The sequence below is a fragment of the Diadema setosum genome, chromosome 13 (assembly GCF_964275005.1).
Source record: "Diadema setosum chromosome 13, eeDiaSeto1, whole genome shotgun sequence".
Lineage (NCBI taxonomy): Eukaryota > Metazoa > Echinodermata > Echinoidea > Diadematoida > Diadematidae > Diadema > Diadema setosum.
The window spans coordinates 18,183,033-18,205,532 of record NC_092697.1 but is presented as its reverse complement, the minus strand read 5'-3'; the positions used below and the strand labels follow the sequence as shown (position 1 = coordinate 18,205,532).

The 22,500-nt window shown below is 41.9% G+C and overlaps 1 protein-coding gene across 1 annotated transcript in view; it reads right to left on the bottom strand.

Annotated features, from left to right (window-relative positions):
- The window catches only part of LOC140236457 (receptor-type tyrosine-protein phosphatase F-like), a 133,222-nt gene that overhangs the window by 65,134 nt on the left and 45,588 nt on the right, over positions 1-22,500 (bottom strand). The window contains exons 2-18 of the mRNA XM_072316382.1: positions 19,986-20,309; positions 19,435-19,677; positions 17,530-17,661; positions 13,743-13,892; positions 12,827-12,964; positions 11,825-12,115; positions 10,304-10,618; positions 8,737-9,063; positions 7,878-8,055; positions 6,355-6,467; positions 5,495-5,794; positions 4,689-4,985; positions 3,889-4,206; positions 3,288-3,578; positions 2,223-2,537; positions 674-982; positions 28-342 (exon numbers count right to left, since the gene is read on the bottom strand). Of these exons, the coding sequence (XP_072172483.1) occupies positions 28-342; positions 674-982; positions 2,223-2,537; positions 3,288-3,578; positions 3,889-4,206; positions 4,689-4,985; positions 5,495-5,794; positions 6,355-6,467; positions 7,878-8,055; positions 8,737-9,063; positions 10,304-10,618; positions 11,825-12,115; positions 12,827-12,964; positions 13,743-13,892; positions 17,530-17,661; positions 19,435-19,677; positions 19,986-20,309 (4,356 nt within the window). The remainder of the gene's footprint in view (positions 1-27; positions 343-673; positions 983-2,222; positions 2,538-3,287; positions 3,579-3,888; positions 4,207-4,688; positions 4,986-5,494; positions 5,795-6,354; positions 6,468-7,877; positions 8,056-8,736; positions 9,064-10,303; positions 10,619-11,824; positions 12,116-12,826; positions 12,965-13,742; positions 13,893-17,529; positions 17,662-19,434; positions 19,678-19,985; positions 20,310-22,500) is intronic.

Below are 22,500 nucleotides of genomic sequence, written 5' to 3'. Positions count from 1 at the left end.
GCTTTAATGTAGCTCGGGTGAACTGACCTGTTTCTCCAGTTTGGACGATCACCGTAGCTATCGATCCATTGCCTGCGTCCGAAGCGGCAAAGACATTGAGCTCGTAGGTGGAGAAGGGCTTCAGGAGGTTGATCTCGACGTCCGTGTGATCGGCCTCCACGCTCAACTCTTCGATCGGCCAATCATCGTCCACGAGACATCGGTCCTCGCGCACCAGGCGATACTTTACAACGTAGTTATTGATTGGACATTTCTGATTGGGCGGCGGTTGCCATGACAGCCGGATAGAGGTGGGGTTGGTGCTGCTCGTTTCAGCAACGACAATGTGAACAGGGCCAGACACTAGAGGAGAGACAGGGTAAAAATGACATCAATGCAGTCCTATCAAATATTTCTGTGATATCGTATATTTCACCAGTTTAAGACAGACGGATTTTCCTGTAACATGCATTTTCCATTCACCCCAGCTAGAGAAGTACTCTGGACTAGTCTTCAACAGGTTAAAACTTCTTATTCGTAAATCATCACTTACGAGTGTGGTGAAGACTGGCTAAGGATATTCTTAAAGAATAGTTTCTTTCCCTTGTTTCTTGCTAAGAAGGTATCATTGTTTTGTTTATTATGCTAATGTACGCAACGTTTCAAAGTTTGTTCTAAAAATGGGTGCACTAACCAACAGCGTCCACTGTGAGCTTCTTCCAGCTGCTGTACGGACCCCACCCCTTCTTGGTGCGGGCTCTCACCCGGAAGTTATAACTCTCGCATGGCTCTAAATCGTCGAGGGTCACCCAGCGCTTGAAAGCGGGGATCTTGCTGGTCTTTGCCTTCCGGACGTTATCGTCCATCGACTCGAGGTCGTAGGAGTAGAAGGAGATGTTCCCCCGACGATGACCGCACGGAACCTCGTCCCAAGATATGTTGAGCTTGTTCGGGTTGGTAAGGAAGGATGTTGCCTCATTGACTATAGGGGACGCTGTTGGGACTGTGTGAGGAATAAATGGACGCAAAGGATGTGAGTGACATCTATCAGTGATGCTGAGAGTGCCTTCTTTTTTGCAAGTGAAAAGTTTGATAGCAGAACAAGTTAACTCCATTCTTGTCAATTTGAAATATTTGCGATTAAACATGCTAAGAAAAAAAAAAAAAACACACACACACACACACACACACACACACATATATATTTTTTTTTTTTCTGGAATATTTTTATTCACAGCTTCAAGAATCGACCAACTGAGTTAACATTGGAAAGGTTTTATTTTACTCCATCTGATGATGGACTTGCTTTGAAATGCTTGAAGCGGCTCTTTACCCGTTTTACCATAAAACTCGTCAAATCCTGAGAGATGCAACACGACACTGTCAGCAGTCATATAGCAAACCAGGAAGGTTCCACATAGAAACCAAAGAGATAAGACACCTACTTGAGTCTTAGATGCACTTGAATGGGAAAAAAATTATTCCGAAATCGGAGAAGATTTTCTATTTTTTCTTTGTCAGGATGTAAAGTAAGATTAATTTTTCAGGGAACCTCCCGCAGTCAGATAAACTTCACGATTCTGTAGACAGCTATCAATTTCTTGTTATGACAGCATTCATGGTTGTCTGGAGCACTAAACAAAGAGAGGTGAATAGATATTTTGTGACGAAGAGGGCGACAAACCATTAGTCTGTTTTCATCGTAAAGCAATAGTACAGTACTATGACTGTATGAATGTTGAATGTGATGGTGGCAATTAAACGTCCGTTAAGTAAGACAGGTTGAATATCATCAAATGACGTTTAGAACGTAATGTTGGCAGGCAAATGCTTGAAAGTGCGTACATATTTCAATGAAAATTCTGCTTTGATTAAGCAGAAATTGTGACTGCTAGAATATGCTACATGCTTGAACTACGACAGATATCAAAGATCCAGTGTAGGATCTTTGCAGATATTACCATTCATCAAGAGCATATTGACATAGTAGATTCGATTCTAGGTGAGATAAGCTCAGCAGTTTAACTTCTTCAGGAAAAAGAAACACTGACCTTTTCTTGTCCTTTTTATAAAAAATAGAATTGGCTAGTCAATCATAGTACTGAATTATAACTTCTTTACATATTGGTCAAGATATCGGTCAGCTTGGAACTAATAATCTTTCACGGGTAGGTAATTTCATCAAACGAGACATATTTGGAGAGACTTGGGGATAAAAGGGCCAAACGAGGGTGCTTTCTCACCATCTTGGGAAGTGATAATGGAGGTGAGCTCCTCAAGGCCAGCTTCGGGGGCCCGGGTTCGAGCCCACACGGTCACATTATACCTAGTGAACGGTGAGAGACCGAATAGTACTGCCGAGTGTTCGGTAGTCTCTACGTCGGCGGTCTGGCTCTCAAGCAGTAGGGCTGGGGCGTTGCACTGGTCCTTGTCGGTGGCGTAGTACCGCACGCCGTAGCTGACAATGGGGCAAGGAATGCTAGAGGGCGGGCTCCACGTCACATTAAGGGAAGACGAGCCTAAGGTATTGACGTCAAGTGATGTCACGGGTCCAGGAGCTAGGATACAAGAACATGCAATGGCACAATTCACATGGACAGCAAATTAAACCTGGTAAAGTTCTGTGATTGTCTTTATCCATAATACGAACCATAACTATCTTTATTTTCAAAAGGAATAAGTGACTGTGTCTTCATCCAAACTGGTACAAATGTTCTCTTGTACTTCAAACTTGACTTTGAACAGCGGCAACGTCCGGGTAACGTCCGGGTAATTTTTTTTTTTTTTTCATTCTGCCTGTTGAAACGGTCCCCGCAAAATGTTGCCCGAATGTCGTCGCGGTAACTTTTGCCAAATTCTACCCTAGCTTTACCATGACACTACCCTGACATCCCTACTATTAGAACGCAACTGAGATAATATTCCTTTGATACACTCAACCCACATGGTCACATTACAGACAGAGTCTAGCAGACACGCCTTTATGTAGTTAAGATTATTGATTGCATGTGCACAATCTAGAACAATAGGCGGCGCTGGCCGGTAGGCGCGGTTGTTGCATCAGTGAACACACCCCTTCGTTGAAACCTACCCGGCTAAGGTTTTTTGGTGTTGTCTGTTAAAACGGTACCCCTACACCCTCTCCTGGGGTTTTATTGGAAATTTTAGAGGAATTTTGTCTGTATTGACTTTAGTAACGATGAAGTGAGTTCTTACTTGTCACACTTTATTGACAAGGAAAGAAAGAGAGAGAGAGAAAGATGGGGGGGGGGGGATTGAATTGCAAAGCATAATAAAATTGTACTCACGTGAGGGCGCTGTTGCAGCACTGACTCTCGAGCTGGTTGGACCAATGCCTGCCACGGTTTCGCCCCACACGTTGAACATGTACGTCTCACAAGGCATCAATCCAGGTACCGTCACCTGCGCTTGGGGTTCGTGCACCTGACCATGCTTTACCCCACCGGAAGCAGCTTCCAGACGATAATGATACACGACTTCCGGTCCATGCCGCCTGCCACACTCCAATGCTCTCCAGCGAAACCTGAGGCTACTTTGACCCCGTCCTCCCAGGGTGACCTGCTTGATCTGGGCGGGAACTGTTGAGGAGGAAAGATGTTACACCTACTGGAGAATATATGTTTACTTGTTAACATAATAAACGATGTGTACTGGCTGACTTGCCCTGTTGTGGTTCCGACTGAGGTTGAGATGGTGCAGTTGTTTTAAGTACCTATAAGTCTTCCTGGGATGGTAACGTAGATAGCTGGTGGCAGTAAAGGCAAAATGTAAAAGCAACATAAGTTCCTTACCGTAATGATTTGGATCGACAGCCCCCTCCTTCATGGCGATGGCAAATCATGAAAAAAATATTTGCAAGCAAAATTAAAAAGATTATCAATTGCTCACCTGCAGCCTGTGTTTGGAAACGTCTCTTAGCAACCGGCGCCATTCCCGCGTCGCTGACCGCCTGGACGTAAACCTCGTAGGAGGAGAACGGCTGGAGGTTAGAGAGACGAATGAACCAGTGTGACGTATTTCCGGCGTGGGTCAACTGCCTCAGCCTGCTGCTGACCGCTTCACACATGCCCATGTTGAGGAGTACGTAGGAGACCTTGTAGTAGAGGATTGGACAGCTGACGGCCTCCGGTGGAGACCACGTGACATCGGCCTCGAAGGGGCGGGACGGGTAGGTGTGTACAGCCATGTTCTCAATCTGACCAGGTACTACATTGTGAAAAATGATATTTTTATGATTGTTGGGAGACTTATAATCTTATATCACCGCTCCTATTCGACGACATTCGTGCAGCTATCATAAAATGTTACAATTCAAGCAAATATTCCAGTGAGTAGTTAACGAATTGAAGTGTGATGTTCAGTTTAATCACTAAAATTTGTCACGGTTAAAAATTGTAAAACGGCATGCACAACCATTACATCCATGTTTCCGCTTGTATGACAACATGCGCTTTATTACGAACAGTCATGATAATCATGCAGCGATACATTCTATTAGTAGCGGGATAATCAAAGAAAGGACTAAGGCCAATGATGTGAACACAAACAAACGCAGCACAGGAGCGCAAGCGTGTCAGTGGGGATAATTAGAATGATTGTCATTCCTAACATCTCTACGTTCTACAGGGGGCACGTACGAGCGGAAGCACATAAATCTACAGGACTGAGTGCGGCCGTCAGACAAGCACCTTCTCCGAGCGTGCGGATGTGATGAACCAGAGCCATTCGTCCGTAGCCAGCAGAGTTCCTCGCCTTGACGCGAAACTCGTACGGGGTGCAGGCGGCTAGCTCCTCGATGGTTACGGCGGTCACGTTGCTGGCCGTCTCTCCCTCCGTGAGCGCCGCCACTGGCGCGTTCTCATTGGTGAGCGCGTAGCTGAAGAGGAGGATGTCTCCATGCTTGTTGCCACACTGGAGTTCCCATGACAACGAAATGCTGTGCTCCGTCACATTGACAACCGTCAGCTGAGTAACATTTTCTGGAACTGAAGGTTTGGAGATGGAGAATGGTGACATTACCAAGATTATTTTCCGCATAACCAAAAACAGAGCACTTTTCCATCACCTCCCTCAGTGACGCAATTTTCGAAATAAATAAAACTAAGATATAATTGATTACCATGTCGTGCATGACAAAGCATAAATAAACAAACAAACAAAAAACAGAAACGTCCATCTAATTCATCCGCAGGGAACAGCATCGTAATAGGGCAGGCATCGATACATATCTTGGTTTTATACTTGTTTGGTTTCAAAGATATCAGAATGTAATCTTTGGAAACACAATCTCGACATTTCAGGAAGAAAGACACCTTCGAAAAACAAAAACAAAAAACAAAAACAAAAACAAAAACAAAAACCCAAGACACATCGAGTTTATCCCTCGCCATTAAGATGTTTTCAACGCGTGTCATCCAGAGCTGGACATTGAAGTCCACTATTTGAATACCTATGATACACTTCCACTGAAAACAACCAAAGCAAGCCATCTTACCTGACTCGGCTGTTCTGAATGTGTTGCCGACCGGAGGTCCTTGCCCGATCGAGTTCCGGGTTGTGACCTCCACACTGTAAGTGGAGAAGGGTCTGAGGCCTCTGATGGTGTACTCTGTGCGAGTGGTGACCGTAGATAATGTGTGTATTTCGCCCAGCTGAGACAGGCATTGGTCAATCACCTGCGTTGTGTATGTGATGGTGTAGGTGAGAGGACAAGCAGACTGGACTGGCGGGTCCCACGAGAGGTGCACCTCAGTTGCAGTCGGGGTGATGCGAAGGTTCCGTATCGGCTCAGGCACTACGCAATGATAAAAGTTTATGTTTGGCGATATGAAATCATAAGCATATGTTGCATTAAAAAGGTCAAATCCAACTCGACTTTCAAGAAATCGAAATTCCCCAACTTCAGTTTTGCGTCCTTATTCAAATATGCCAATCAATATTTCAAACAAAACTTTCCACTTTGGCAAACAATTTACCAAAAACTCCTGAGAAACACGTGATTGGATTTTGAAACATACTTATCTAAAAGCTAAAGCGAGAGAAAGCTTAATCTAACCTGGAGAAGATACAGCTAGAGCGGATGAAAGACTCAAACTCAAACCCGGAGAGGGGGAGATTTGAGAAAAAATGGTCTCAAAGTGGGAGATCTCCCGCAGAAAGCAGGAGAGTTGGAATCTCTGTTATTGCGGATGTGGAAGAAAGTCATCCACTTGGGCTTGGTTTGGTCGTCCATATAGTAAGGGTTTCATTGAACATTATACGAATGCTATACAAATGCATGTGGTATACATTATGAGCATGCAATCGTATTCTCAGATCAAAGCATCTACCAACTGGCAGGGAAGTAGGTCTCACCTACTGTTGCTGGTAGAACAATAGGAATAGCTGGACTATAGGGTCCAACCCCTTGGGCGTTGTAAGCTGCGATGGTGAAGTTATACAGCGTGCATTCCAAGATGTTCTGAAACCTGAATCAAATTGATCAAAAACAGCATATCCAGTGATTTGAGTGGAGTCGGAAATTAATGGCCTTACACAATCAGTCCATAGATTTGTCGAAAAAGAACTATTTCGAAATGAAAAGAACACAGACAACGCCGTCATCTATATCACCTATTTAGATGATGCAATAGATCAGGAGCTTTATAACGCTAATTTTTTTATATCATAATTAACCATATTATACGTGGACCTCTTGAAAGAAGCTCTCCAGTTGTTCATAAACAAATCTCTACAACGTACATTTGTATGGAGTATCGAGTTTCCTCACTCAAAACTTGGGTTTAACTGCCTGAATCACAAATTTCAGAATTTTATTTTTCGATCGCTTTTTGTGTCCTGTTTTGTATTGTAAAAATAGGATGCTTATAAATTTTGGGTCGAGAGCACTTGCCGGACTTTTTGGAAAAGTATTGACAGCTACTGACGAAGAAATCCTTGTGTAGAAATGATGATAATGATGCTGCTGCTACTACTACTACTTTTACTAACAGTAATAAAAGTAATACTATTGATAAAGATCAAAATATAACAATTAATAATCATAGTCATAATCACAATAATGGTAATAATAATAATAACAATAATAATGTTATTATTTTTTATTATAAAACTAAGAAAAAGGAAGATTATTGATATAGTGCAAACAAACGTCTTCCATGCGTCATCCTCAGGAAACTTTCCAAGCACGTTTTTGACCCCCAAACAGTTCACCCGTCCATGAATGTTTGTTGGTGCAAGGCGAACCCTGATCAACCTGTCTAGCGGAGATCTCTATCTCTATGGAGTAGGCTACGTGAAACCACGTTTGTTGCTGTGACACTCAATCTGAACTTACCGACAGACAATAATGACTTCAAAGGACCTTTAAGGCTGTGACAACGTCACTACTACTGAGGGAGTGATGGCGATGGCTTCCTAATAAAGCCACGTGCTTTGACAACACTCACATCCCAATAATCATTAACCAAGATTGTTGCAATATCACAAAAGTTTACTAATAGTTGTTCTTTCTTTGTATATCCTACTTACGACAGGATGTACGATTACATGTTGCCAACGAGAGGTATGAATCCATGGAGACTAGAACCTACAACCTGCTGCTTGCAACATACAGCTGCAATGATCAGGCTCAAATGAACGTAGGAAATTCCATGAGAAACTAAGAAAGAAGTTCTGAAGAATCGCATGCTGCACTTTAAAACCATTCACACGTCGCACGTAGACGAAATAGTTCGAACATTACGTCAACCCGGATACCCATCCCCGTATTATGTCCGAAAGATTGGGTGCCTGAGAATCATGCAGAGTTTTCAATATGGCAAGCCCGTTAGACAACGTGGCCTCTTTAGCGAAGTCACCCCGAGATGGAGCCTTACGTGAAAGAATGTTTGCTAGACGGAACGATCTCGGTGCCTCTATGGGCCCCTCGTAGCATGACCAGGTAATTCTCGATGGCACCCTTCCGATGGCCACACGGCACGTCACCCCAGCTCATTGTTACCTCATTCGTGGACAGGTCAGTGACCTCTACGTATGAAGGGGGCAAGGTTGGTCCTGTATAGATAAAAGGTAACATGTGGGGTGGAGCAAAGTTATCAATGTTAGTTGATGCCTCTTCATACCTCTTCTCAGAACTCTCCGGCACTAGAACCCACCCCGACTTTCTTTTTTACCTTTCTTCGGCTCGTGACTAAACTTTGCAGCACAGAATACACATTTCTTCTATACTCTCTACTCATAATATCCCCTTTTGTCCCAATTGTCCTTGTTTTCACCATAAAACAATCTTTCTTATGATAATGTTGAGTATTAACCCATTGAGGACTAGCTGATTTTATAACACACGTTTCCAGAGACACCTGTGGTCAGGACCAGTCTTGAACGACTTAAATTGCGTTTCTACGAGCAAATGCAGTCTTAACACCGCATTAGCACGGTATGCACTTGTTATGCACAAGCTAGTTGCGTTTATTCAAACCTCCTTGGTTTACCTTAGACGCTAAAAGCGCTGACGAAAGGAGATTCTTTTATGATTACAGTGCACTTCATATCTCCCCTCGATAAGGTGTACCACACATCATTTACATTTTGGATGCCTTCATTATTTAGACAAAGAAAGCAGAAGAGGTCAACGAAGAAGAAGAAAAAAAGAGGCAGGTAAGAAAAACGAAATGGGCACAAGGGGAAAATTCAGCAAAAAAGAAAGGCAGGGGGTAAGCGAGAAGTGGTTCTTACTGATTCCTCCAGTTGTTCCCGATGCTGTTGTGTTTTGTCCTAGGTTTCTGCCTTTAACTGGTGTGACTGTCACTCTATACGTCGAGTATTCATGAAGGTTCGAGATAATGACACTCTTTTCCGTTGTGTTAAGGAAGCCGAATAGGCTTGTGTCATTCAATTGAGGCGTGGTAACGTCACGACACTGGTCAAGTCTGTTGACAGCGTAATGAATAATGTAGTGGTCTACTTGGCATCTCCTTTCCAGAGTTGGCTCTAACGTCACGTGCAGCGACCTCGAAGCGCCCTCTATTGCTGATACTTGAAGGCCAGGAACAGGGTCAGGAGCTGTGGAGACAAGAGAAATCAGTGACGTAAGCTGGTGGGTGGTCAACACTAATACCATATTGATTATGAAATCTGTCATCATAAGGGCTTCGTAGACTATATCAGTTTGCTATTAGCTGCTCTCTTTGCTAAGTCTTTGAAACACAGTTGAAATTAGGGATACTTGAATCAATGTGTTCTCTTAAAATTTGCCGCGTCAGATGATAAACTCTCAGATAGCTGGTAATCATTCTAGAGAGCATTACTGTACAGGAAGGAACAAAGACAAAACTAATCCTTTCTCTTGCTCTTTCTCTCCGAGAAGCCCACACGGAATTCTGTTTGTCAGGTATTGATATCTAAAGATTAAAGACAAAGTACTTTGCTTTCATGGATCACGGACGAGTAATCCAGCGCAAGACCACATGCATGACCAGTTTTTACTCTTTAGCGAACTTGCAACGATTATTCATAACGCGAGTTCATTGACACCTAGACTTTAATCAAGACGCTCTCAGCCATCATCTTCTCTGAATAGCCATTTTCTTTCACCGACCCCAATGACACATTGAAAACAATTGGCACACCGTAAGTAGGGCGATGCGATTCCAACGCTTGGATAAGACAATGATGTTCAGCGTTAACTGCTGCTGATGGTGAGTCCTTGAATAAAGGCTAAATGTCATCCGGTGGGAAATTGTCTTTGCCAGAAAATATGAACGTAGGCGAGATCGGGGGCCCGTTTCATAAACTTGTCATCAGTGACAAGTTGTCATAGATGTGACAAGCTACTGAAATCCTTGCATCTGATTGGCTGAGAGCAAATTTGTCATAGAAATGTGGCAGTTGTCACTGATAACAAGTTTTATGAAACGGGCCCCAGGACGAAATACAGGAACATTCCCTTTTCCCTCCAACTAAACAAAAGACGATGTCAAGGTGACAGCAGCTTACAAAGTAAAACTGAAAGTGATTTCATGATAAGTTAGAGCAAATGGAAGGGATGCTCAAAGAGTCTTATTTCCCCATCTCTAATTCGACTGGTACATGTGGAAGCTGTCTTGCGGTCATGCGATCGGCAAAAGAAAGAAAGAAATCAAACCATCAACGGCATGATTGGGATCTTTATTCAAAGCTTGAACTCAATGACAAAAATGAACAAATGAAAGAAATATACATCCTCTTTGAAGACGTGTCGTGTAAAGGGCCGATAATTCCAGGACTATCATTCTTGAAAACCATTGGACTAATGAACACTCACCTTGACAAGTGGTCCTGGCGGAAACCACAGGACCCAGCGCCCCTTCCCCTCCAGGACCAGGTCTAATGGCAACCACAGCGAAGTCATAGACCAATCGACTCTCCAGTGGCGCCACTCTCAGGGTCAAAGGTTTTTGTGATGTCACGGTATCGGTAATCTGCCAGTCAGCTGTTCCTTGCTCTTTGTATTTGACGCGGTAGGCAATGACCGGGCCGTCACCGATGTCTACCCCGGAGGTCCAGGCGTGCCAAGACAGCTCTGCCCACGTGCTTCCAATGCTTCTAACCTCTGGCGGTCGGGACAATACTGGCAGCTCTGTGAACAAAGCAGAAAAGACGTAATAAATTGCACATTCCGAGAAAATGACAGTCTATGTATGCATTACTTTATCAGTTGTGACGATGGAAAATGACTACGTGAGACTGCATCAAAAGGTAGACAATAGGTCACGTGCATTTCTACTCATACGATTTCCCCATTACACAGTTATAAAGACCCTGAAAGAAATACAACCCCAAACAAGCACATATTCTTCCTAGACAATTCACTCAAGGATATTACTAAAATAAGAGATATGCTGTACTCTTACAACGGAATTCTATAACATATGAGGTACTACAAGAAGAAAATCAGAACATTGTCTTGGTTCCCGTCAGCGCATCTTCACTGATGCTGAGATCACCAGACCCCATCTTCATTTTCCTTGGTTGGCTAATTCTGGAGATCATGTGTCGCTTTCTCGAGACATCGGATTTCCAGCTTCAAGACCTCCCGAAATAGAAGAGTCTGGCAGACAATACGAAAGCAAGGTTCTAGGAGTCCTGGATGGAACAACCTTGCATACGTTGTCTACTCTGAGCCTCTTCACTCCGTCCTCCCCCCCCCCCTCCTCGATCACTTTCTCTCCTTGGCACCATGATAATATTATGTCTCTTACTACTCTCAACTCTTTGAACTCTTTGCCTTGCAGCTAGAAGACTGACTGGATACCTTAAATCGCAATAATGGAACAGGAAGAAGGTCAGAGTGTCCAGTATGACGATAAAATTTCTCATCACAAAGGAGGATGAGCTGTTTCATTCTTTTTATCTGAGCGATAGGGTATACGCTGCCCCACATTTCACATAAATCTACTGCGTGTCTTTATCAAATTTCAAAATATTAGATTTTGTTTCGACAAATCGGTTTTAATACCATTAAAACGCCCCTTTGTGTGGACAAAGGACTGCAAGGAAAATGAAAAACCTTCCTCGTCTTATGTGTATAAAAGTTATCGTCATTGCCCGTAATAGATATTTGTTTGAAGATATTTTGTCCCAGGTAATATCACAATGATATACAAAAAGGTGAAGTCTAAAATACGACGAAAATGACGATTTGATCCCATTCCTAGTGAACACTCTGATTGGTGATGGCGTCATCAACTGAGTCTCACCTGGAGAAACTCAGGAGGAAGGAAGACACAGTGTGTTCACTGACCGTGACCTGTCGGTATTACACCTTTTGTCTTTCATCACCTACCGTGTCCGGACACAATGACTGTCGTCTGCTCTCCTCCCCTGCTTGTTGCTAGGTTACACGTGAAGTTCTGCAAAGCGCTCGTTATCTCCGCCGCCACCGTAACTGTCTGCGTCTGACCGCGGGCGTCGCGCTTCACTGATTTCGTCAACAGATGATTTCCTTCCGGGGTCGTCACACCGAGTGACAACGTGTTGTCGGTGAAGTTTACCGCGGCCGTGCATGATAGAAAAACGGTGGCTCCGATGTTGGTGTCATTTGGAGCCGTGAAGGATATCAGTCTCTGGACAGGAACTACAAAAACAAATGAAGTTAATTTGTTGTCAATGCTCATGTTATTATTGCAAAGAGGTTTCAATGACTTTTATAGAGATGTCATCAATATTGTTGAATAGTTTGCGTGAGCGTGTAAGGCGCTTTCATCCCCTTACCTAAAACATGGACCTACAGAAACAAGGGGGAAAAACAAACAAACAAACAAACAAACAAACACACAAGCCTATACAACCCCACTATAAAAATGGCAATTTTGTCACGAAATAACAACTCCATCAACGGAATAACAATTCCGCTCTCTGTGAGCAATTTTCGAAAGTTTTTAATAAGTGCACCCCCTTCATTTCTACTACAAAAAAAAAAAAAATTTTGCACCCTTCGCATCAAATTTGAACTGAACTTTTCAATATGTTTGTTCACAAATCACTGGACGAGTTGTGAGGTTGAGGTCATTAGTACAACTCTTAATCAATTTGCGTAAGTATGTGGGCTGTGGCCATCATTAGGTACCACAGATTCATGCAGACCCGTGAAAATTTTAAAGTGGCGGAAAACTTTTGAATGTCACGTCCAGGTAACTAATCTTATAGGCATTAACTTTGAAGATCAATATGTAAGACGCTTAAACTTACTTCGCCATTGTGGCACAAATGTTACGAATAATACCCTTGTTTATCTTTACTTATTTTTACATTATTACGGTGTATGTACAACGTCAAATACACAAACCTTGGCACGTGTCACCCGTCCAACCATCGATACAGCCACCAGCGAGCTCACAGCTCCCCGTGTCTCCCCGACAGAGGGCGTTATCCCTGCAATGACACTTTTGTTCGCAGTCTGCGCCGAAGGTGCCGTTTGTACAGGCTGACGTTGGGACAGGAATGCAGAAAAGGTGACGTAATCAATATATTTACTGAAGAGCACGGAAGTTTTCAATGTAAGAGAGAATACGATTCAGTCATTCTTATTTTTCATTAAAGGGAAAATAAAACACAAGAAAATCACAATTGATATTTCTTACTACATAGAGGGATAGGATCGCAGCTCTCATGATGATCTCTCGCTTGATTATCATTACACTGAAGGTTTGTTAATTATTAACGGTGAGGGCTAGAAAGACATATTGGGTGAATTATCCAGAATATAAAACAGAAAAAGGTGAAAACAGATCTAAATAAAAAAAGGTAAAACATTTCCGACATGAAATATCTGATACCACAACAATGTAAATGATTATAGCCCTAGATAAGTGGGGCGCTGTGGAGCAGTGGATAAGACTCCCGACTCCCAATCGGAGGACCCGAGTTCGATTCCCTCCCAGGACTTACGTCTTCGGACAAGATGTTTATACCCACTATGTCCCCCTCGACCAAGGTGTATAAATGGGTACCTGACAACGCTAGTATAATGATAATGGCAGGGTCCTGGGAGAGTAGTGGCAACACTGAAGATGATACACTGAATAAATAAGACCTTATTATTTTCATAAAAATTATCATATCATTATACCCTGGACATCCAGATAGATGTGGTTAGCTGATAGGCCAGTGTACTAGAATGAGATCAGGTACAGATGAACATTTTGATTCGAAACAGCAATCAGTGCTGAGACCTAGCATCAGCCGCCGTCGGTGCTACCAACCTTCTTTGCAGTCCCACCCCGAGAAGCCCGCAGCGCACGAGCAGCCGAGAGGGTGACCCATGCAGATCAGCGCACCATGGTTGCAGCGCTCTCTGGTACCATCCGAGCACCGAAACTGTCCCAGCTGTCCAAAAACGTCGCTTCCCAGGGCTAGGGGTTAAAAATTAGGTCAGTGAGAGGTCAGAGGTTGGATTGCATTAAAACATATCACAGAGTCATTTTCTATATATTCATAGGTTTTTGTGATTTTTTTATTCAACCCCTTTGAGATTCATAATGTGCCCATGAAGTGCTGTCAATTAAAGGGGAGCATTAAAAGTAGTCGGACAAAAGACGCAAGTTATGAAGTCTAGAAGTGTCTATCGCATCTATGTCCCTATCAATCAAGTATATATGCAAGTAATTCATGACATGAATAACATCTATAAACCTCTTAAACACGGCGAGATCTATACAGTCTGGTTTGAGCGATATTCATGTGGTTCATTAGTTCATTCTTTATATTGATTTTTGCACTGGTATAATTTTAGTTGGTCAAGATAAACATATCCGTTCTCCGTATAATTTCATGCCTATGAATTCGGGAACCTACAGTTTTACAAGCGTCATTGCTTTTATGTAGGCCCCATCATATTTCTGACATTTACCTGTGACATCCTCAGATGATATGACCATATACAATTGTGTTAAGTATGTTTTTGGTTTTTCTTTCTTCTCCAATCAAAAGATAATAGTTGTATATTTTTTGTATTCTTGTTTTACTGTCAATCATTTTGTAATCTCATCACTGAGAAAGTGGAAATATGAAAATAAACTTGAACTTGAACTTAAACTTGAACTTGAACTTGAACATTATATGATGATGTCATCTCCTTACTAGTCGATTGTTGTTTGTACATAAAAAGTCAATTATTAAAAACAACACCCCGTGCAATATTAAACTTATTGTAACTCAGGATTGTGTCATTTCTTTTCTTGTTATCACAGTCAATTTTGAGGCATACATCCCCAACCATCAATAAAAATTTCAGACGCTAAATGACTTATCCTCCAACGTACGTTTTTATACGATTTCATACAAATGAAAAATATTCTCTATTTTTAAGAAATAAACCTTGAAAGTACAGTCAGGTAATAAAAATATCTTGACATATCAGTGGGAGCACTGAATATTGTGAGGTGAAGCCTAAAACCAATTTCTATCGAAGGTGTATTTCAACACTCTTATTAAAAAATATTCGATAGAACAAGTACAGAAAGATGATCAACACCAATTATTTTCTACGTCGGATTAAAGACATGATGTTTCGAGTGGTTTACATCGTTTAATTTCCATATAATTTGCGAGTCATTCACCTTCGTTCGTTGAGATCATCCCTTGACAGCCTGCTGCTGAGCACTTCGGAAGGAAAGACGTTTACCTGTCAATTTAGTAACCCAGTATCTTTTCTGGCACTGAACAAATTACATCAAAATATCCCGCCAAAAATAAACGCCAGACTTGGATTCCGTGCCTTATACTGTACAAGTACAGACGGTGCTGTCGTCTGTCCGCTTGCGGTTCTGTAATCATCTTTCATAAACATATCATTATGGGTTTAGTGATTGAGTGCAATGTCTGAAATAGCGATCTTCGCTCTCGCTTCCCAGCGAGCGTGGCGTGGGCCGCAAACCTGGGACTCTTGAGCGCGAGATAAGGTGTGATGAGTCAAGTCAACTGTGACGATATTGGAAAAGATTTAATTCTCCAGACGACGGTTTCCGATTGAATTCCTTGGCTTCACGGAGAGAAAGAGAGTTGGCGATGTGCGAAAGAGAACTTCACGTAGAGTGCACAGGAAATGAAACGTGGGGGTTTCTAGTTGGCCTTGTGAAATGGGCGCTGCCATCACTTGACTTCTTGGACAAACCTTAACGCACCTGTTTAACTGTACTCAAAAGGCAGTACCTTAGCTGTCATTCGGGTAGAAACCAGATGACTTTTCGCATTGACGAGTTCTCAATACATATTAGCTCAGAAAAATGTCCACTCACTATCGCAATCAATGAGGAAGTATTCGCATAATGAATCAACATTTTCTGGCGACAGTGAACTCTTCTTTTGCAATCCTACAAATTTTACCGTCATAATAAGTGAGAACACGAATGGAAATCTATGGGATCAATGACCTGCGATGGGTAACCTAATCTCAAGAGTTGGCAGCCATACTAGAACAGTTCAAAATATCCTCAACATGTTGTTGATCGCATATTTTCGCATGTATGTTCTTACAGACGATCGTCAGTGAAATACGCTCTCTGTGTGACGATTCGATTCGTTTGGATCGTCATCGCAAGCATGCCCATTCATTCGGTCACAGTGTAGAGCAGAATAGTAGTGTCATTGACCAATTAATTAATTTTCTTTGATAAATCTGATTCGTATACAGACCTAGAAGCTCTCATTATTTTCTGAAGGCAGTTGATTCTGAACTTCCTGAAGCATTACAAGGGAAACATCTTTACGCAATTCATCATTGTTTGTTTCATTTCCATCTGAGAAGATGGCTGGCTGGATAGACTATATTCAGCTGCAATATCTGGTCTTCGACGGGGTCCAGTTGGATGGGCTTATGCTAAACAGTTGGATGGCTACCATAGGTCCCTAATCGCCGCTCTCCATGCTAATACTTAGTCTATGTGCCGGCTTACAGTCATCTTAAGCATGTTGACTGAAGTCTGGGCTCTCTCTCTAAGCTGACATGATAGGCATGGTGAAGCAAGTCTGAGTTAGGCCGATATTATGTCACTGATATGGCTAAATCTGTTTTCTGGCCTTCGCTGCGTACAAACACCTGTTTCCCACTTCCACATCTTTTCGCTCCACTCCGCTGGGTCACGAGGGTGTCAAGGGGGCATTCCCACTTTCTACGAGATTCGCCTTCGGGAAGACGCTTCGAAGAAGAACACCGGAACAGTTGCCACTCAAGAGAGTGGAAAAGATACTTCAGCTGGGGAAATCACCATTCAGTTATGAGTTCCAAATAGAGGAATCTTTGGTAACAAACAGTATTCCTAACCATGTCCTGATGCCTACGTATTATGTTCCTAATTATGTACTTGACTACGTGAACTTGCGCATGAGAGGCGAAGATCTTGGCAAAACTTCACATGTTATCCTCAGCTGCTAAGAAACACGTCGGATGGATTACAGCATGAGGTTGATGAGATCAAGGCGTATCATGTCGATGTTGTCCTTGGATACACCGATACATTAAGTTCGCACGTATCACGAGGAAGCTATATCTAGGGTAGAAGCAGAGACCTGGTAGGATACGGAGACTGTTCTCAATCAGACTCGGCCAAGGGTGACTCCAAAAGGGCTTATAGGATCGTTGCTAGGATACGGCAACAGGTTGAACATTGGGCGACGTGTTCAGAAAGAGTCACATTCGTCGCATAGCCATCGTCTCTCGCTGGGGATGAGTGGTTATTACCATCATTTGCCCAAGTGCTGGTTGATTGTCAATTCATTACGCCTGATCTCAAACAAACAAACGCCACATAATTATCAGTAACTCCTATTTTGTCCCTCAGTAATATGTCTTTATCACTCAGTCCTCAGGAGAAGGCAAAAAAAAATGACATAATGTTACAGTTGCAAAAGTCATTGATAAACAGATTAATACATGTTATGAACTGTTTTTCTGCTGCAAGTGAGTTATCTTTAGCAATCTCGGGGTCATATAACCTTTGCTAGAACTTTTCTCTCGCCGAGTTCATTGACCGTCGAAGATTACTGACTCACCGTTTTCACAGTGACGACCCATGAAGCCTGGTGGGCAGGCGCACTCCCCTGTGACGTCATCACAAATGCCGCCGTTGAAGCAGTTCAGACAGTCCCTGTCACACGCCTCGCCCCAGAAACCAGCTGGACAGGCTGGAGAGAGAAGATAGTCACGTGACAAACTACAAAAGTAAATTATGTCTTTAGTTCTTTCATTAGAGTATATGTACAAAAATCATGACCAGTGACTTTGTGGTAAAAAAAAAGAAGGAAAAACATGCGTAATTATCCTTCAACTGAAAGTTGATAACAATTATTCAGCGTAATATACTAAATGACAAAACCCTTGTACCTCAAGAAATTCACATTGATAAATAAAAAGTAGATAGATAGATAGATAGATAGATAGATAGATAGATAAGTAAATAAAAAAAAAGACTAGCTATCGCTACCATAGCTACATATCATGGAACATTATTTTGAACCTAAACGAAAGCAACCTCATGAAACGACAACAAAAATGAGCGACTTTTGACATGTTTGAAGGATTACTCTTATGAGATCCGGGAACGAAATCCCACTTGGAGAGAGAGAGAGAGAGAGAGAGAGAGAGAGAGAGAAAGGTCATTCAACCATAGGCCTACCGTATTTCAGTCCCAACAAAATGACAGATATTTCGAAGTCATAAAAAACGCCTGTCTTCACGGAATCTCGAATTTTGATCCTTGCACGTAAATTAGTGACCAAGGACTTAAGAAATCATGGCGCGAAGTCCTCTGGACAGAATGATGAAAGCCACTTTCACAAATGTACCGTATCAGCAAGCATTCTAACATTCAATTAAATTGAGCGTCTTCAGAACTATTTCCTTTTCCCTTCCCGTAAATGCTTACCAATTAACGCTGTAATTCAATTGCTAGTGAAGTTCTAGGGATTACCGTTGCCATGACAACATTCGAGTTTCGTGCTGCCTTCTTAATGAAGAGTGATAACTGACGTCGGTAAAAAAACAGTCAGTATTTAAAAGAGGAAATCGTTGAGGTTACGTTCTTCCGTTAGTCTTGGTCCTAATTTAGTTCCCTCTTGAGATTTCAATCTCACCCTAGTCATTCTCCTCTCATCTTACTATAACCATCCTTGCTCAGTCTCCTTTTCACTGAAATTTCATTCTGTGTGGATGTAAACATCTAATTTACATTTACTTGTTAAGCTTTTGTTGTTATGCACATATTTCTTATTCTCTCTGTTTATAATGAGGATATATTTATCCCTCAATACTGTCTCACAGCTTTCAATTGCATAGGGGTAACGTTGAAATAGCATTGGTACGTTCATTGCTTAGAATGCATCGTCATTTTACATCACAAGTGAATTTAGGCTTTCAAATTTTTAATTTGTAACGCATGGCGGAAGAATGAAATTTATCGATTCTCTGTGTGTACATAATATTGTAGAAGCTTAACGAAAAAAACCACACACAAATAAAAACTATTGTTAAATGCGTTCACAATACTTAAGATATATGGATCTGTCGTTTTCAAGCGGTTATCTTTTCTCAAAGATTGGCACAATGTTCGAAATCCTGCTCTTGACTCACACTACATAATCTTTCTTTTGTATATTGGGATAACGTGCAAATACGTTATTCCAACGGACCAAAATGGGGGGGGGGGGGGGGAACTCTTCTAAATGCCAAAATGTACAGGGAAACATCTTGCCCTACATTATTTGTGACATGCCAAGCTCATTTACCCTAGTTATTGATCACATGACATAGGTAGTTGGCAATAATCCTTATCGCCAAAAGTTTATATTTCATTTTCACTTTAAAACGAGGCCTCGACGTGCGGTTATCCTTGTGGGAGCCCTAGACTTGTGAAACAGCCTTTAATAGGACAGGTGTTCGTGGTGAGTAATGCCACTCACCTCTCACGATAACTTCCATAATCCCATGGAGTCCGTCCGCACGTTTTCCAAACAGGTGACACTCGTACAGTCCGGAGTCCAGCGCCTGCGCTTGTTCGACATCTACCGTAGACTGTCGTTTCCAGTCGCTTACGGCGTCACCGTGCTTTCTCCAAATCACTTTCCTCACATCCGTCTCTGCGCGCAGGCTAAACGAGTCGTTAACACTTACTCGTATCGACCGCTTGAATGGCCGTACTCGCACTGGGGATTTAGGGGAGGAATGGCATGGGAGAAGCGAATTTGGGTATTAATCCAAGATCAAATCATCCAGTATTCTTGACATGATAACATACTACTGTTAGAACTTTAGAATGGTTTCTATTCAAGTCCACAAATTGACTGTTACGCTGAAAAACGGAACCTGAGTAAAGACCTTACGATTTTACAATTTTCGGTGTATGAATTAAGTTAATTCCTTTCCTTGGTATGATTTCCGCCAAGAGATGCAGCAAAGGCTACCATTTATGTGAGGATGATGGTTCATGCAGAAAGACATGAGGATAACTTACAATTTGTTTCTTGCAAAAGTGTTGTTATTCTGGAAATATGATCTCCACTATGATGTAGACACGTGTATGCTCCCACAGAGGTAACGTTCCGTGGAAGCCTCAGAACTGTCGTATTCTCGTTTATTGATACAACCTCGTGATTTGCGGGAAAATCTCCGTCAGATCCAAACGAGAGGAGCCGCTCGAATGTCACGTTGGATGTCACGAACCTGGGTCCGTGAAGAGCGAGGACGCGGACGGTTGGCGGGTCGGGCTGGTCGGGCTGGAAGGAGTTGGTGGCGGGAGCCACGAGGCAGGCGAAGTTGGAGAGAGGAGACGTGGAATCTGTAATGATCACAGGAAAAAAGTTGACTAATTACGTCACAGATTTCTTCTCATGTCGTTGTCACCTTTACAAGGCAATACAATTGTATTCCATACTACCGTCTTTTCGACTAAAGCTCACTTTAACTAGCTCTCATGTTATGTAGAACACGTAATTGACAATTTAGTCAACCTCACATGTAATCTTTAAGGGTCATTGATCGAGATTCACCCGGTGCTTGAATTTTTAAAGGATTACTTAGCATTCAGAATGAAGACTTTAAGATAACAGACGCAAAAAACTTCCAACATACCATTGACACTATACAAAGAATCCTATTTCACCGACCATTGTCATTGAAACAAGAGTATTCACACAAAATGTCCCAAACACATATGTTTCTTCAAAAGAAAATTGTTTCGGATTGAATGAGGCAAATCAAGCAAATAGTTTTGACTAAATTTTGAGGGAATTCAGCCAAATACAAGAAAAGATGAAAGACATGCAGTCCTGTAAGAATATCCACATTGTCCTGGTAATGTGCTATGCATAGCATTCCTTGCGCAGAATTCCTTGTTTGGTGAGCATACAAAATTGCTCGAATGTGACTTTTCTTGATGTATAATGAGAAAATTTAAACCTCGTAAGTCTTGGGGGATGCTTGGTAGCATAATCGTCTGGCTGTGTTTTCAGCAGAGTCGAAACTATTCGTCTGTCATTCAAATTAATGATTCTTGCCAATAACTCGACTTATAGAATCATCGATAATTATGAATAAATATGCAGAATAACCACAGCCAGAAGTGATCAGAACAATCAACGGCCACTGGCAGGACGCTCGGTCGTTGAGTGGATATGACGACTGTCTAGCAATCAGAAGGTCGCGGGTTCGAATCCCAATACCCTCGTATGCGTGTACAATTTGTACGTTCGTGTTTTTTTACCATGGCTATCACTCGAACCACTAAATAATCGGTCCCAATGAAGGGCAATTTGTCAATCAGTTATTTCTCTCTTCAGAGCATAACGATAGAAATAATGGCAATGCATGTGTTCTATGAACAGACTGGATAAGAAGTTTCGCTCTAGACATGCTAAGAGACATTTCTGTCACGTGACCAGGATGATCGAGATAACCTTTGACTGCTACGTGTGATGACTGATCATTGCTTATGTAAACTTCGTCCAAGTTTGCGCACTGATTATTCGTTTTACTTTTTTTTTCCCAGTCATCGTTGCTGTTCTTCCGATACACATTTCCCCTTAGGGAACAATTTCTTTCACCCTGAGATAAAAATCAGCTTGTCCTTGACACAGTTGGAATATGTTTTTAGTCGAAGGTGGAGTCAACCTTAATAGAATTGTGTGCCATGGAGGAGAAACATGTACTCACTGTTATCTCAAACCAAATACAAATTCTTAAAGGGAAAATTCCTCCCTAATATTATGTCGCTTGGTACAAAAAAAAAAAAACGAAAAAACCCCCAGAGAAGTAGACCAGTGAAAATTTGGTGGAAAAGAATCAGACACACTCAAAAAGCTATGAAATGAACAATTTTAGAGAGTCAGACAAATTGGCAAATCTGTGTGATGTACCTGTTGAGCATAAATTTATATATATATATATATATATATATATATATATATATATATATTATCAAAGCTGTTCTTTGTATATAGTAAGAGTAATATATTTTTGCATACTGTCATAAGATGATAAGTTCCGTCTATGCCCAAATATTTGAGGAAAAAGAAAATTGGTGAATCTTTGTGTACACAGTTGCCGATTTGTCTTACCCTCTGAACTGTAACTATAACAGTTCATAACTCTTTATCTATCTCTTTCTGATCTACTTCTCTGGTTGCTCTGTTTCCGTACAAAGCAGCATACGTATACCAAGATGAAACTTCATGTCATACTCGCACCATAAAGTCAACTACCACTCCAGTTCAAATTCACGGTCAATAAGATGAGGAGAATGAAGCAAACCGATTATATACCACAAGTGTTATTGGACTCAAGTCTGCCCTTAGAATGAGAAGATGGTATTATGGAGTTTAGCATGTGTTTACGATGCAGTAATATTGTCTGCAGTCAAATCATTATGCAAATAAGATGAAACGATGCCATTGCCTCACAACTTTCACTGTTCTTTATTTGACACTATTTATCACACACAGTCACGTTGATCACGGTGCTCTTTTCTCTAT